The sequence below is a fragment of the Nerophis ophidion genome, linkage group LG05 (assembly GCF_033978795.1).
Source record: "Nerophis ophidion isolate RoL-2023_Sa linkage group LG05, RoL_Noph_v1.0, whole genome shotgun sequence".
NCBI classification, from domain to species: Eukaryota; Metazoa; Chordata; class Actinopteri; order Syngnathiformes; family Syngnathidae; genus Nerophis; species Nerophis ophidion.
Genome location: NC_084615.1, coordinates 41,242,945 through 41,258,247, shown reverse-complemented (window position 1 = coordinate 41,258,247; position 15,303 = coordinate 41,242,945). Strand labels below are relative to the sequence as shown.

At 41.6% G+C, this 15,303-nt stretch overlaps 2 protein-coding genes across 4 annotated transcripts; one reads left to right on the top strand and one right to left on the bottom strand.

Annotated features, from left to right (window-relative positions):
- clec11a (C-type lectin domain containing 11A) lies at nucleotides 1-5,262 on the top strand. Of its 3 annotated transcripts, none has more exons than XM_061900963.1 (6): nucleotides 1-398; nucleotides 597-668; nucleotides 2,302-2,416; nucleotides 2,515-2,622; nucleotides 2,704-2,787; nucleotides 3,484-5,262. In XM_061900963.1, the coding sequence occupies exons 1-6, from the start codon at nucleotides 312-314 to the stop codon at nucleotides 3,894-3,896; spliced, it is 879 nt and encodes a 292-aa protein (XP_061756947.1). In that variant the 5' UTR covers nucleotides 1-311; the 3' UTR covers nucleotides 3,897-5,262. The 3 variants fall into 3 exon arrangements, with proteins under 3 accessions (XP_061756947.1, XP_061756949.1, XP_061756948.1); XM_061900965.1 differs by lacking the exon at nucleotides 597-668 and adding an exon at nucleotides 1,895-1,990 and having other exon boundaries at nucleotides 17-398; XM_061900964.1 differs by lacking the exon at nucleotides 597-668 and having other exon boundaries at nucleotides 27-398.
- selenol (selenoprotein L) lies at nucleotides 4,650-13,940 on the bottom strand. The gene is made up of 9 exons (XM_061900962.1): nucleotides 13,757-13,940; nucleotides 10,736-10,814; nucleotides 10,566-10,619; nucleotides 10,417-10,462; nucleotides 10,164-10,285; nucleotides 9,958-10,072; nucleotides 8,560-8,682; nucleotides 8,359-8,496; nucleotides 4,650-5,618 (listed from the first exon to the last, which is right to left on the bottom strand). The coding sequence occupies exons 1-9, from the start codon at nucleotides 13,860-13,862 to the stop codon at nucleotides 5,499-5,501; spliced, it is 903 nt and encodes a 300-aa protein (XP_061756946.1). The 5' UTR covers nucleotides 13,863-13,940; the 3' UTR covers nucleotides 4,650-5,498.
- Nucleotides 13,941-15,303: the final 1,363 nt, after the last annotated feature.

Here is a 15,303-nt window from a genome sequence, read left to right as displayed (position 1 = left end):
TATGGTGTCGGGGGGGGGGGACAAAAGGCTTTCCTGTTTGGCAACGACTGAAGCGACGCCCTGAACAAAGCAAATAGAGGACAAGGGGTTGCTAGGATGAAATTGTATGCACAATATTTGGATCATTTTACATCGTTTCCAGTATTTCTGTTGCGGCCTTGCCAGGTTCTGGATCATGTCTCTGTGGGAGGCCCACTGGCCGGGAGGAAAGAAGGCGTGAAGGAGGAGTGAGCGAGAGAGGTTAGGGTTAGCTTTTTTTTTTTTCTTTTTTTTTTACTTCTTTCCTTCCTTCAGGAGTCAAGAGGCCGAAAATGGGACTAGTCGCCACCTCGCTCGCACTGCTGTGTTTGTGCTCGCTGGGCTTGTGTGTGCCTGCTGGGAGGCCAGAACCAACGCAGGTCAGGACTTTGTTGCTTCTCTACAACTAAATACTTTAGTCACTGTGATAGGTTTTATTGTGCGTTTTCCTTTTTTTGGGTCATAATGTTGCCTGAAAAATGCAAATCAATGAGCTAAAAGGAGGACGTCATGAGAACAGTATTTGTTGACTTGTCATTGACGGATGATATTGGTTCAACTGCGACACTGCTATTCAGATAGAACAATTGAGGCCGCTTAAAGGGCCACTATGCAAGATTCAGCAAACAAAAGAACTACACTCTCACATGGTAAGTGTTGTATTCTTGTTTAAAATTTGAAAATAAACCCTATCCTCCTGGAAAACAGAATCCTTTGCAGTGGACATTTTGTGTTTTGTATAACTACGTGGAAATATGTTCTTACTCACACACTGGGTAATTCCACTACATTAGAACTGGGCTTTGATGTGTAGGAACCACAGGCGTAACATTTTGAATGGGAAAATGTCCTGGAAAACCCGGAATTCAGGGAAATCTGGGAATTTTTGGAATTTGTGAAGGGAAGGGCGCGCAATTCCCGAATAGGCTGAACAGTTCGAAGTTGGAATGGTTTGAATCGGGAGAAACATGTGAAAGGTAGAGCGGGAATAAAAAAAAGGTAAAAAACTTGAATTTGACAAATTTGACAGTCGCAGCTCTGATCATTAGCCGTGTTGTAAGTGTCGCGTTGTCATGTCACATCTCTCACGCCAAACGCTCACCAATGACATATGGAGCTGATGTCGTCGAAGAGGAAGAGCACAGTTTATCTCCACTAAGTTGGCAGCACGGTGTAAGAGGGGTTGGTGCGTCTGCCTCATAATACGAAGGTCCTGGGTTCGATCCTGCGCTCGGGATCTTTCTGTGTGGAGTTTGCATGATCTCCCCGTGACTGCGTGGGTTCTCCAGCTTCCTCCCACCTCCAAAGACATGCACCTGGGGATAGGTTGATTGGCAACACTAAATTGGTCCTAGTGTGTGAATGTGAGTGTTAATGTTGTCTGTTTATCTGTGTTGGCCCTGTGATGAGGTGGCCAATTGTCCAGGGTGTATCCGCCTTCCGCCTGATTGTAGCTGACATAGGCTCCAGCGCCACCCGCTACCCCGAAGGAAATAAGCGGTAGAAAATGGATGGATGGATGGATGGAAGTTAGCAGTCTTGTTAGCACTAAGAGACGCGTCTCATCTTTTGAGAGTGCTCACGCAAAGCCTCACCAACATGTACATCTTACTGCTGAGGCCAGCATTGAAGATGAAGTGCATCAAAAAGTTGTTCTGCTTAAAGTTGGTCAACTTTGTCGCACTGAAGACAGTGCCAAGTTTAGCGAAAGTCATCCTGAACCTGAAAAAGCTTTTATCTATTGCCACAACATAGTACAAAAAAAAGACATATCGCACTGTAATACATATAAGTTAAAGTCCCAACGATAGTCACACACACTAGGTGTGGTGAAATGATCCTCCTCATTTGACCCATCCCCATATTCACACCCTAGGAGGTGAGGGGAGCAGTGAGCAGCAGCGGTGGCCACGCTTGGGAATCATTTTGGTGATTTAACCCCCAACTCCATCCCTTGATGCCAAGCAGGGAGGTAATGGATCCCATTTTTATAGTCTTTGGTATGACTCGGCCAGGGTTTGAACTCACAACCTTTCAGTCTCAGGGCGGACACTCTAACCACAACGCCACTGAGCAGGTCATTTAAGACATACAGGTAAATAAGAATTAATGCAACACTTAATTTTGGACAAAAATATTTCAAAAGAAATCTGTTGCAAACATACCACTGTTGCAAACATACATGATCATGCCAGCTGGTAAACTATACAAGCGTCCTCAAGTTTTGAAAACAAAACTGCCCAGGTAGCTGGTTAAACAATATTAAACCCCAATTTCTGTCAGATGTCTCATCTAGAGGTGAAAAAGGCGAGAGGTGATGTTCCCGACACCCATCCTGTTTCCGAGCCGGAGCCGACCAACCCGACGTCGGACTTTGAAAACTCCTACAACTATGTTTGTGCGTCCTCACATGGTCTCAGACACAACGTTAGCATCACATGCTACTTGGGCGTCTCATTTCCATTGAGGCCCATTGTGTCCTCTTCTTGCCTGCAGTGTCCCGACTGGCCGGGATCGACCAGGCCATCCACAAACTCAACGTGGGACATTACACTCTGGATGTTCAAGTGGGACAGATGATGGAGCATCTGTCCAGGATGGACGGTAAGGAAACTCCACACAAAGGTTCCTGAAGGGTCAGCTTTATTCAACAACTATATATATCACCTCTTTCCAACATGGCAGCAAAAGTCTTTGAGCTGGAGGACAAAATCCGTGAAGTCTACCAGCACAGCAAAGACAACCGCAAGGAGACCGGAAGACTAGAAGGTCTGTTTGTTTGTTGTTAGCTCAGTGGCCTTGTGGTTAGAGTGTCCGCCCTGAGACTGGGAGGTCGTAAGTTCATACCCCAGCCGAGTCTTGGACCCATTGCCTCCCTGCTTGGCACTCAGCATCAAGGGTTGGAATTGGGAGTTAAATCACCAATTGATTCCCGAGCATGGCGCATGCTGCTGCTCACTGCTCCCCTCACCTCCCAGGGCGTGGACCAAGGGGATGGGTCAAATGCAAAGGGTAATTTCATGACAATAGTTGGGATTTTAAGTTTAAGATCTACTCAAGCACTAATCTTTTCCAATGCAACACCAGAACACAAAACACTAAACAAATATATAAATAATATTACACTTACTGACCAGCAAGAATTGTACATTTTATTCATTTTGATACATTTTTTGTACAACCACTAGGGGGAGCCAAAGTCAACACATACAGTACTAGCAGCCGTTTGAAGGCCAATTAAGTCCCAAAAGGATGCAGATGCAGCCTTCTTTTCAAATACATCACTACGTCACTCACTAAAGCAAAATTAATTTTTTAAATCTCAAAAAAAAAAATGTGATGCTAACCCTCCCAGCCCGGCATGGGGTAAGTAAAGGTTGGAAGATGCCATGCAACTGGGGAGTGTCACTCAACAAGTGTGCGCGTACTGTCCAATCAGCTGAGGTTTTGTGTTGTGCCAATCAGGTTGCCAGAAGGGTCTGAGGGTGGGCTACAAGTGTTACCTGGTCTACAACACCTTTGAGGACTATGCTGGGGCTTCCAGAAAGTGCCTCGATCGAGGCGGGCGCATGGCAATGCCCCGTGACCGGCGTGAGCAAGAGGCGCTGGCCCACTACACCAAGTCCTTCTTCCACCCGGGCAACTGGCCTGTGTGGCTGGGCATCAACGACCTGACCTCCGAAGGCCAGTACATCTTCGACGACGGTACACGGGTCTCCTACTTCCAGTGGCGCAAGCACTTCCTGTCTAGCCAGCCCGACGGCGGCAAACGGGAAAACTGTGTGGCCATGTCGTCGGACGACGGCGACTGGTGGGACCACTACTGCGATCGCACCATGAACTATCTGTGCGAGTTTGATGACAGGGTGGCGCTTTAGATCTGGACAGATAGTTTGTTGGTCCAACCATACATCAATTTTCTACCGCGTATTCCCTTTGGGGTCGCTGGTGCCTATTCATTGTATTTCCAAACAAGCTTCAAGTCTCTACAGTTGATTCTGATTACAAGTTTGACTCAGTTGAGTAAATATGTGCGTAACTATGGTGACAAACAAAAACACGTTCAAACAAGTCAAAGCTAATTAATCTTTCTTGATCGTAAAAACAAGTTGTTTGCTGCCTTAGTTGTTGCATAAAACAGACTTTGCAAAAGCTACATTGTTGTCAGGATGAGACATGCAAACAAACAATAGAGGAAAACGAGCGGAGGACATTTAATCAAAGAGGACACTGAGGAGTACAATATTGCAACAACAGGCATAGCTTACATCAGCGTGTTTATTTTTGGCATTTCTAACCATGAAACTCACAATGGTACAATTTGCTCAACCAATAGGCTACTATCAAACAATTCCCATTGTCCATACGGTATCAGGTCAGCACCCCAGCTAACCAGATACCTGAAATAGTACCTGCTTTTGCCAGTGGAAAAACATAAATAACTAGGTAGTTAGCAGTTCTTGTCATTCATTCATACACTTGTGGCGGACCGCCTCAAATACATTTGGTACTACCTGGCTCGCTCATTCACATAACGCACCTGCTATAAACGACAATAGGGAGGGATCAGAGCTGCCAATTGAGCATGTTTGTCTTGAAATGAAAAACAAAAAAGAAATGACAGATGAACATTTGTTCGTAGTTCCAAAATTATTTATTTTGCTTCTCATGTCATTTTTACTCGCTTTTTGCAAATGCAACATGCTCCATCATGCAATTTCGACTATTAGGTTATTACACCCACCTCCACCACAAATAGACTGTATTTCTATGGGAAACACTTATCATGCAGTGGAAAAGAAGCTGGAGATTTACCACTGGCTGGCTAAAGGGAGTAATGCACATTTAAGACACCTTTTACAGCAAGAAAGAATGTTTTAAGTTTTTTAAACACATCATTAAAAGCATTTTGACAATGTCGTATCGGTATTTTGCGGCTTGTATTAATCTGGTGATGTCAGCATATTGGTTATAATGTTACACTGTTGTACTTCCACAAAGCTTTTGTTTTTTTATGTCGGATTTGGGGTCACCGAGGGCTGAGATAATCCTTACAAATATTTGTGCAAAGTCTGGTGCAGGGCGGGACTCGTGTTTGAAAAAGGCCAAATTTAATTGTTCTTCTCTGAATTTTGTTTTTGTTTAAGTTCAAACAGCTGATTATTCACATCCTATTTCTTATTAAAAATTAAGCGTAACTATCTGTATTACACTTCATGACCGGGGGGGGGGGGGGGGGCAAAACTCAACTACAAATGTTAAAATCAATTATCACACATAAAAGCAGATTGATCAAAACACTGATCTAACAATGAGGAGCGGACATCTTCGCCACACTCTTTGGCATCGGTCGCACCTCATCACAACAGAGTGAGAGCGAGGCGTGACGTCATCAGCGTGGGTCGAAGTGGAGCTCAACTCCTGTTAAAAGTAAGTGATCCAACCTAACCTGGCTGGAATGTGTAAGATTTCTTCTGCAGTTAGCGGGCAGTGTCAGATGCCTCTAGGAGGCGGCTAATGGATGGCCGGTCCATCGGGGTTTTACACTGGTGGAACAGGAGGATTTGGTTCTCTTTGCTCAACAGGAAATCTCCTCCCATCTAGAAGGACACATTAAATACCAACATTTAACAGATGAACAAAATGTACTACTTGAATTAAAATGTTTGGTTTTACTTGGATCCCATTTTTGAGGAAAGTTGGGTCAGTTGCATTTCTTTGTTTTTTGTGTAATGGTCTAATCCGGCACATGTTTATTTTGGCAGTAGAATGTGTCACAGACCAATAAAAAACAAAACAAGTTGCAGGCTGCAAATGGTCCCCAGGCCCCACTTTGGGCACCCCAGAGGCGTAATAACTGATTTAATGCTAACAAACAATCTGCTCAGGTAAGACGTTTGTCAAATATTGAATAATACGCGAGATGAATAATTAAAATGATCAGGTTTCTATCAACTTTGAGACATTTTCATTCAGGGTTTCCCAAATCCAATTCGATATTGATATCGGTCTGATATCCGCAAACCAAATATTGGATGACAATAGCTTGCATCAAAAATCTCAAATACAAGCAGTCCTGCAGCATGTTTACTTGTGCAAAGCTGGACAGCCAATCGATATCTACAGTAAAAGTCCTCCAATAAGCACACAAATGTTTTTTTAGTCATTTCCAAAAGGTAGACTACCAGTAGCTCGCAGCTACACAGCAGCTAAGCCATACTTGCCAACCCTCCAGGATTTTCCGGGAGACTCCCGAAATTCAGCGCCTCTCCCAAAAACCTCCCGGGACAAATTTTCTCTCGAAAATCTCCCGAAATTCAGGCGGAGCTGGAGGCCACGCCCACTCCAGCTCAAGGCAGACCTGACTCAATGTTGTGACCCTCTTAAACTGACAATACTGCCATCTACTGTACATAGAATGTAAATATATTCTACATTTAAGTGCAGTCAAGGAACATGCATTGGGGAGTCTGTTCTGAAGCCCACAGTAAAGAGACGTAACTTCATCACGTTGCCTGGTTATTGACTCCAGCCCAATATATTACACCGTCGACGAGCAAAATGAAGAAATACGCTTTCAAGTTCCAAAATGAATGGAAACAAGAATTTCAGTTTATCCAGGAGAGTTCAAAGAGGAAGAGGTATGTTGCATGTAAGTTTTGTAGAACAGACTTCTCAATTGAACACGGCAGTCGAACGGATATACTCAGCCATGAATGATCAGTCAGCGAAGCACAACGCGTCCGCAGCGCAGCATCGTTCACAACCCAGTATTACCACCTCGCAAAATGGATACCCGATGGTGTATGTTATACTGAGACAAAAATGGCTATGCTGATAGCTGGAAGCAACATCCCGTTCTCATTTACGGATGTCTACAACAAATTCGTGAAGGATGTTCCCGGATTCGGAGATCGCTCGCCAGTGCGCAAATGGCAGAACAAAGGATACTCAAATAGTGAAAGGTAAGTGTTTTTTTTTTTTAGTAACCAGCAAGCACAGTACAGTTAGTCGAACAACTGTGTGTTTATTACTGTGTATTTGATAGATTCCGTCGGAAATTCAACTATTTATTTTATTTATATATATAATAAAATATACATAATAAAATAAATATATATAGCTAGAATTCACTGAAAGTCAAGTATTTCATACATATATATATATAATTTATATATATAGTATATATATATAAAATATATATGAAATACTCGAGCTGGTATACGCCACCCCTCTTAACCACGCCCCCCGCCCCAACCACGCCTCCGCCCCACCCCCCACTTCCCGAAATCGGAGGTCTCAAGGTTGGCAAGTATGAGCTAAGCACACAAGCTAGACCACTGCTTCTCAAATATTTTTGCTAGGGTCCCCCCCGAAGAAGAAAATATTTCACGCCCTCCTTTCCCACCGTGACTATAAATAGTATAATTCGTCTATAAATAGTATAATTTGTCTATAAATTTGTTATAATTATACCTCTGTATAACATTGTAAGCTTATTAACATTAAAGGAAACAACACACCAGTCGTTCCTCATCTGCCACCGTGGTTACAGTGAAGCCAAGTGCTCCATACGCGTATAGCAAAAAAAAAAAAAAAAAAAAGCATATTCCTCAATGTCACACATGGGTCCCGGCATTGACCCCCCCGCCCGCCCCAGGGGTGCCTGCCCCACTGTTGAGAAGGACTGAGCTAGACATTGTTCATAAGTGTCCTTAATAGAACAATATTTAAATCCTAAACATGACATTTGTCAATATACTGTAGAAACATGTCAAATAAATAGTAACACCTACTACTAGTACTAACAGATACAAAGTCTACAAGGCAGAAACGCATTAGAAAGATTCCAGTACCAAATGTCTCCACACCATTCAATTTGCTGTCATGAGCATTGTAATCTTATTCATTATTGTGACCACTAGGTGTCACTAAAAACAAATTACCAACAGAGCCGTGAATAGATGGTCAACTCTTTTACAGAGTTGCTCCCAAACATGGCGCCCTGTAAGTAAGCGAGGGGATTTCGATCAATCAGAGAGAGTATGGCCAAACAATCTCCTAAATGATTGGTCAAAAGCCCCTCACATGACTACAGGACGCCATGTTTGGGACCAACTCTGAAACAGAATCGGACATACTCTCACTATACAGGGCTCTGATTAACACCACATTATAAGTATCGGGTTACTATATGTCAACGGTTAGTGTTTTTCATACCTAAAATTATTCTGAGTCATTTCACTTAATCTAATCGATTCCCTCATTCCACACTACAAAATAAATGTATGTACTATGATGATATCGTATCAGATTAAAATCAGTATTGGCCCTTTTTACCTGATAGAGGTCTTCCAGCAGGTGGTAGGGGAATTCAGGGAGGTCTCTGTTCACTGCTGGATACTCGGAATACTGCAGCAGGGTGCCAAAACTCATTACCTTAGCGTAGGATGAGACGAGTCCAAAACTCTTGTACATCTGCGGCAGACAGAGAAGTGCTTCAGAGTATTCAACATTAATTATCTCCAAGTGTCCTAATACCTTTCTTTGCGAGTCCAGCACCATGTCGAATGTGCATCCAGTCTGCTGCAGCCACAGCTGAGACCCCTTCAAGGCGCCGAAACACACCACCAAGACCTTTATGGACCGAGCCTCCAGGGCAGCCTGCACACAAAATAAAAAACGTTTATTTTTCATTGTTTTTTGTACATTCAAATTCAAATGAACTTTGACCATTGACCTGATTTTGACCATTTAACATGAGGTCAAAGTCAAGGTTTAACCTATTTCCCAGGTGAGAGAGCACACCGGTATTTAAGCTGCACCCACCAAATGTTCACGTGTAGTAGTGTAACAGGGTCAATTATGTCATGTAAATATAATGTATTTTATAATGTATTACTGTCATAATTACACAAAATGTGTAAGTTACATGAAAATACCTGAAGATTGGGTGTTGTTTTGTCAGTATGTGGAACCACTGTCTCGTCGTCCCCCTCCTACTGCAATAATTGTTGTGACACCTACCTCTTTATATTGGTTGGACACGCCTTTCTACTTCCCTTTTGTCCACGATATCAACGTGAAAGGAAGGCGTCCATGTGGTGATAGAAAAGTGTATTTATTGTGTCATTAAGAACTTAACTTCACTAGTTCTGGTTCTGCATGATTGTATTTGTGTAGGGGCTCGAAAATTGACAGAAAATATTGACTACATTTGTATTTCTTGTATCGTCAGAGATGCATTGCCACAAGTAAAGTGCAGCTGAGTAGCAACGCCTGGTGTTGGTCATGTTTATTCAATCCTACACACAGCACAGAAGAAAAGAACACCGGGTACATTAGCCGCACTGAACTTTAAGCCGGTGCTGCCATTTTTAAATGGCAGCACCTGCAGTGAGCGAACTTATCTAAAAGATGGAGCCATAGAACAAACAGTAACACACCTATACAGTATCTGTGTTTGTGCTCTATGAAAACTTTTTGTTGAATACAAAACATTATGGCCGTTAGGGAAGAAAAATTTGTAAATTTGCCAGTTTATAATTGTAGGAAAAAAGTAGGTAGCGGCTTATCGTCCAGAAAATACAGTATTTATAAAGCAGAAATTTAGAACAGCCAATACTGCCCCAAAGTGATGTTTGCATTAAAAACAGAAAAGTAACACTTTATAAGAAACTGTCTGTGAAAGCAGCTTGTAGTTACAACTCCAAAGATTATATGGCATAGTAAATCTCCTTCCTAACACGCCTGCCAGAAAATAAGAACACGTAGCGGAAGTTTCTGTGTGGCCAGCTTAGCGAGTGTTCAGTTCCCTCTGTATTCTCTTTTTTAGAAAGTTACCAAATTTAGCAACTTTTTCTGATCTTATTGGACACACACCGTGGGAAACACTGCTTTTTGTTACATGATGGTACTGTAACTTTGGTCGCCACTGACCTGGTTGCCCTGCAGCTCGGCCACGTGGTCACGTCACGGCAGTCATCCAAAGTGTCTGATGAGGACCAGCAGAAGCTTCTGACCCTCAGGGCGGTACTGGTCCAGTGTTACATTCCTGTTTTAAACATTAAACACCTTAAACTAGTGAGCATAATTACAATATGAATGAGCACGTTTATCGAACAAGGTAAACGCAATAAACTCACGCTCCACTGCGGCCGTCATTAAACAATGTTTCAGGGCTAAAGATGTCTGCTGCAGGAGTCAGACTACTCGAGGGCGGAGGAAGACCTTCGTCCACAAACTGCAGGAAGGAGTCCCAGTCGCTCTATAAGGAAATGTCCTAAATTAGTATTCAGTCAGATATCATTGACAGCTGTGGCTGGAGGCAACCTAATGTGTAATTTGTCATCGTCACTAGTTCAGACAGAAAACAAAGGTGGGTTTATTCGTACAAACCTGGAGCTGCAGCATCTCGTCTACTTGCTCTCGCACTGCGGCATGCCTGCAAAAACATTTCCATTCAATGAGACAGCCAATATGTCACTTAGCAATAAGGATTAGCAAACATTATCTTTTAACTTCCCAGTGATGCTAAGCTAACTTACCCATACCACTTCTTCCACAGGGCCTCGGCTTCTGTCTTCTTCTTCACGCCGATGCTGCCCAACAGTAACACATCGCACCATTAATTACCGCACATAACTGTTTTAATTTCTATTCGTATCACTTATGACGGAACATGTATGATGCAGTCATGGGATAACGACTTGATCACCTCTTGTAGAAGTCTGCTCCAGCGACGATCAGGCCGTATAGAGTGGCGATTTTGTGAGGGACAAAGTTCTCCAGGGAGGCTGTGTGACAACAAAGTGATGCTTCAGTTCTTTTTGCTAAGTTATTGTGCACAATTAAATGAAAATTTGATTTACATGCCTTAAACTGCATGCACTAAACCTCTTAATAAACACGGTCACATTGAATCATATGCAATTTTATGTAAACAGGTTAGTCAAAAGAGCAAAGCATCATTTGTCAGGGCTGTCAAACTTGTTTTACTGAGGGCCACGTCGCACTTATGGCTGCCCTCAGAGGGCAGTAAACAATAAATATCACATATAAAAGTCTCAGGACACAATTTGCATAAGCAATTTTGTTTATTATAATTTTTTACCAACAGATTGATGTGTAACTTGCTTCAAAAGTCTTCTTCAGTCTTTGTAAGTCAAAATGAGGAGCAGATGTTTAAGTGTTTAATTTGGAAGGACAAAAGAATGCCTGGAATATTTTGTTGCATGATTAGATAATATTGAAGTTCAGAAGATATGTAATTTCAAGTAGTACATTATTTTCTGTCAAAATTGAAAGAAAAAAAATTATTATTAGCCAGAAAGTGCTTTAATGACCCACATTTTCACCCGATTCCTGGTGTAGTATTTGCCAGTCTAACGAAATAACATGTTTTGCAAATGGTAAAATATTTACATACCTCCTGAAGCAAGAAGCCAGCCAGTTCTAGTAAGCTGGGTTCCATCTTCTTGGCCAGGTAATAAAGTATGACCATTAAGTGTGACACGCGCAGGTGGGCACCATACCCTTCACTAAAGCAAGACTTAGTAAATCTGTCGATGGTAGGACTCTCTGGACATGAATAATTATTATATAATTTCAACTGACACTAGGAATTACTCACACACACAAACATCCCAGTATATGGGCCTGGCGGAGTCAATTTCATTATCATTAATTAAAAAACTGAGATGACATTTTGGGTTATAAGGACTGGTTGCCTGGCTGCTTGGGGGGAGTGATATAATTTGGCTAGGTCTCATCAAGGAACTGCAGAACCGCGTGTTAATAAAAGTAAACTTTTGCTCAACAATTTGTCACCGGCGTCTCTTGGGATCCATTGTACATACACAAACACACACGTCATCCTCAGGTCCGGAAGAGGGTGACCAGACCAGCGGTACACCGAACGGGCCACATTTAATGATGTGGCGGGCCGAAACAGGCCCTTCGGCCTTGAGTTTCACACTTGTGGTTTAGAGACAGCAGCAGGGCTATTTAACTGGCAGCCCGAATTTTGGGTAGACACTTTTTACTGAAAATCAAATATAAAACCAGCAGAGGACTGCTCTTATTTACAGGAACTTGGACTATTGTACACAATCTCGCAGATTCTTTTGACCTCATAAAGGCATCCTTTTGTCCACTGGAAGAGACCCTTGATTTTTTTAATAACACATTTTTTCTGAAACTGTTAACTCTGACAATTTGACCAAATAAATAGACGGAAACAAACGTCTATTTATGCTGGTTCTCAAAATAGCGAAAGGGCAAGTCTGGCCTCTGGGTCATTAGCTCTCTGGAAATGTGGCAAACTCATTTTTGATCGGGGCCACATGGAAAAAAAATCTACTCCCAAACGGGCTGGACCGGTAAAATCACGGCATGATAATTTAAAAATAAAGACAACTTCAGATTGTTTTCTGTGTTTAAAAATAGAACAAGCACATTCTGAAATTGTACAAATCATATTGCTGTTGCGGTAAATAGTATATATACTTTATTTGTATTTTCTGAATAAATTATGTGATAATGTTCATCAGACAACTCATTGGTGTTACTTTTCAATCGATCAAGATACAAAAATCATATCAAAATCCAATTACAGGATGTTATGTAGTTTGATAATTTTCCTCAACTGTTGTACTAAAATCATGTGTTTTTTTCTACATATGTAGCATCATCTACAAAGATACAAATAATTGCTATTGCGACATCCAGTGGACACAGAACTGCTGTTTCTTTCATTCAAAAATTCCAGGTTGATTTTTATACTTAGCAAACTCATCCTGCGGCCCGGATAAAACCTGTTTGCGGGCCTGATCCGGCCCTCGGGTTGTACGTTCGACATGCCTGATTTAGTTGATTGGCCCTGGCTAGAAAATAAGTCCATCCATCCATCCATTTTCTACCGCGTATCCCTTTTTGGAGTCGCGAGCGGTGCTGGATTGATTGATTAAATGATTAAGTGAAACTTTTATTATTAGATTGCATAGTACAGTACATATTCGGTACAATTGACCACTAAATGGTAACACCTGATTGTAGCTGAGATAGGCGCCAGCGCACCCAAAAGGGAGTAAGCGGTAGAAAATGGATGGATTTACGTGGTTTGGGTCCACGTAAATCAATTCATGGAGCCTATCTCAGCTGCATTCGGGCGGAAGGCGGTGTACACCCTGGACAAGTCGCCACCTCTTTGCAGGGCCAACACAGATAGACAGACAACATTCACACTCCCATTCACATGCTAGGGCCAATGAGTCCATCGCTATTTAATCAAAATCCAAACTTAAATGAAACAATACAAACCAAGCAAATAATCTTCTAAATTACATGTGGTCGTTTTAATTTGGCATTGGTATGATACACATTCACTCAGGTGCTTCTGGAAAATGGGGTTCACACTAGAAAACAAATGAACTTCCGGTCCACTCAGGAAACAAAAGCGTAACAAAGACTGTAGTTTAGCACGTAAAACCAGGCCTTCACAATAAAAGCACGTCGGTAATATAACACGATTGTACTACAGTTGGTATTCGGGTCTTACTACACAAAAGCCCACCGCTCAGCCGGAAAATAAATCTTAAGTCAATCAGTGTTGGCTATGTTTCCCTTATTTCCCGGAAAGTCTCCTTTATATGTAAAGCCAAAATATTTCAAAATGAGGCAAGTACACACTTTGGGTTTATTATGTATGCGTGGAAACAAGTGTCAAAGTTTGTCTAACCTTCGGAGTCCTTCTTGGCTTGCTCCAATAGAGCTTTGCCCAGGTTGACAAGCAGCTTCAGGCTGGCTATGAAGGTGTCCACCTCCTGGGACATGTCTTCGTCCATGTCCTAATCTCCTCCGAGTCAATACACGTCCAAAGTTCAAGACGTGAAACTTCCGGGTAAATCACGTGACATTGGCAAGCTTCAGGGTTACAAAAAGTCGTAACAAAAACCAAAGATAGGTGCTAGTGGCATCTAGCGGCGAAAGGTAAGAACTGTAGGATTAGCGTAAACTTTAACAGCAATGTTTTAAAAATGAGCCGAATTGCATTGCAAAAAAATGAGTGCAATTTGCTTGTTGTAACTCTCAAAATAAATGTACACTTTAACTCTAGTTCTAGTTTGTTTCATCTGACCACATGACATTCTCCCAATCCTCTGCTGTATCATCCATGTATCCATTTTGGTATAAACGCAACTCGTTGTGTTTGGAGGAAAAATAATATCGAGTTGCATCCCAAGAAAGCCACACCTACTGTGAAGCATGGGGGTGGAAACATCATGCTTTGGGGCTTTTTTCTGCTAAGGGGACAGGACGATTGATCCGTATTCAGGAAAGAATGAATGGGGCCATGTATCGTGAGATTTTGAACCTCCTTCTATCAGCGAGAGCTTTGAATGGTTGACCAAATACTCATTTTCCACCATAATTTACAAATAAATTCTTTAAAATTCCTACAATGTGAATTCCTGGATTTTTTTTCACATTCTGTCTCTCACAGTTGAAGTGTACCTATGATGAAAATTACAGACCTCTGTCATCATTTTAAGTGGGAGAACTTGCACAATCGGTGGCTGACTAAATACTTTTTTACCCCACTGTGTGTTTATATACAGTGTATATATATATATATATATATATATATATATATATATATATATATATATATATATATATATACACACCACTTGTCCCTTTTGATTCTTTTTTTAAGTGAAGAAGGCAGGAATAATGGTTACAATGAGCACATTTTGCAGTACAGATCTTTGTAGAGCGGTTTAAATCATGAAACTGAATTGATACGTTTTTGATTTGCAAACAACTGCCTTTAACTGTAACCCAGCAGCAGCAGGTCAGGTTTAGGTCAAAGAGTGAGCAGCAGTGCAGTAATATATATATATGTATATATTTGCAGCAGTGCAAATACATTTTATATTGGTTTTATTGCCATTTCTTTTGACACCAACTTCCCATATAAGTGTACACAGTGTGTGTTTCATTATACAACATTTTCAATTGAATAATTTTTTTCATACATTTTTTTGTAGATTCTGCAATTTGGCAGCCGCTTGTGGTACCTGACGCACCGCCATCAAAAGTCACTAAGTGTATTGTTTTTTAGACAGATTTTCCCCAGATGATAAATGTAATACATTTCTGCCAGATCAAAGGCAAAACACTTTTTATTATAGATAGCAGTGCCGATCTAATCAAAATGTTTCAATGCCAGCCACAAGGACTCACTACAGGGAATGTAGGTATTTCTAGGATATACTGTGGTGC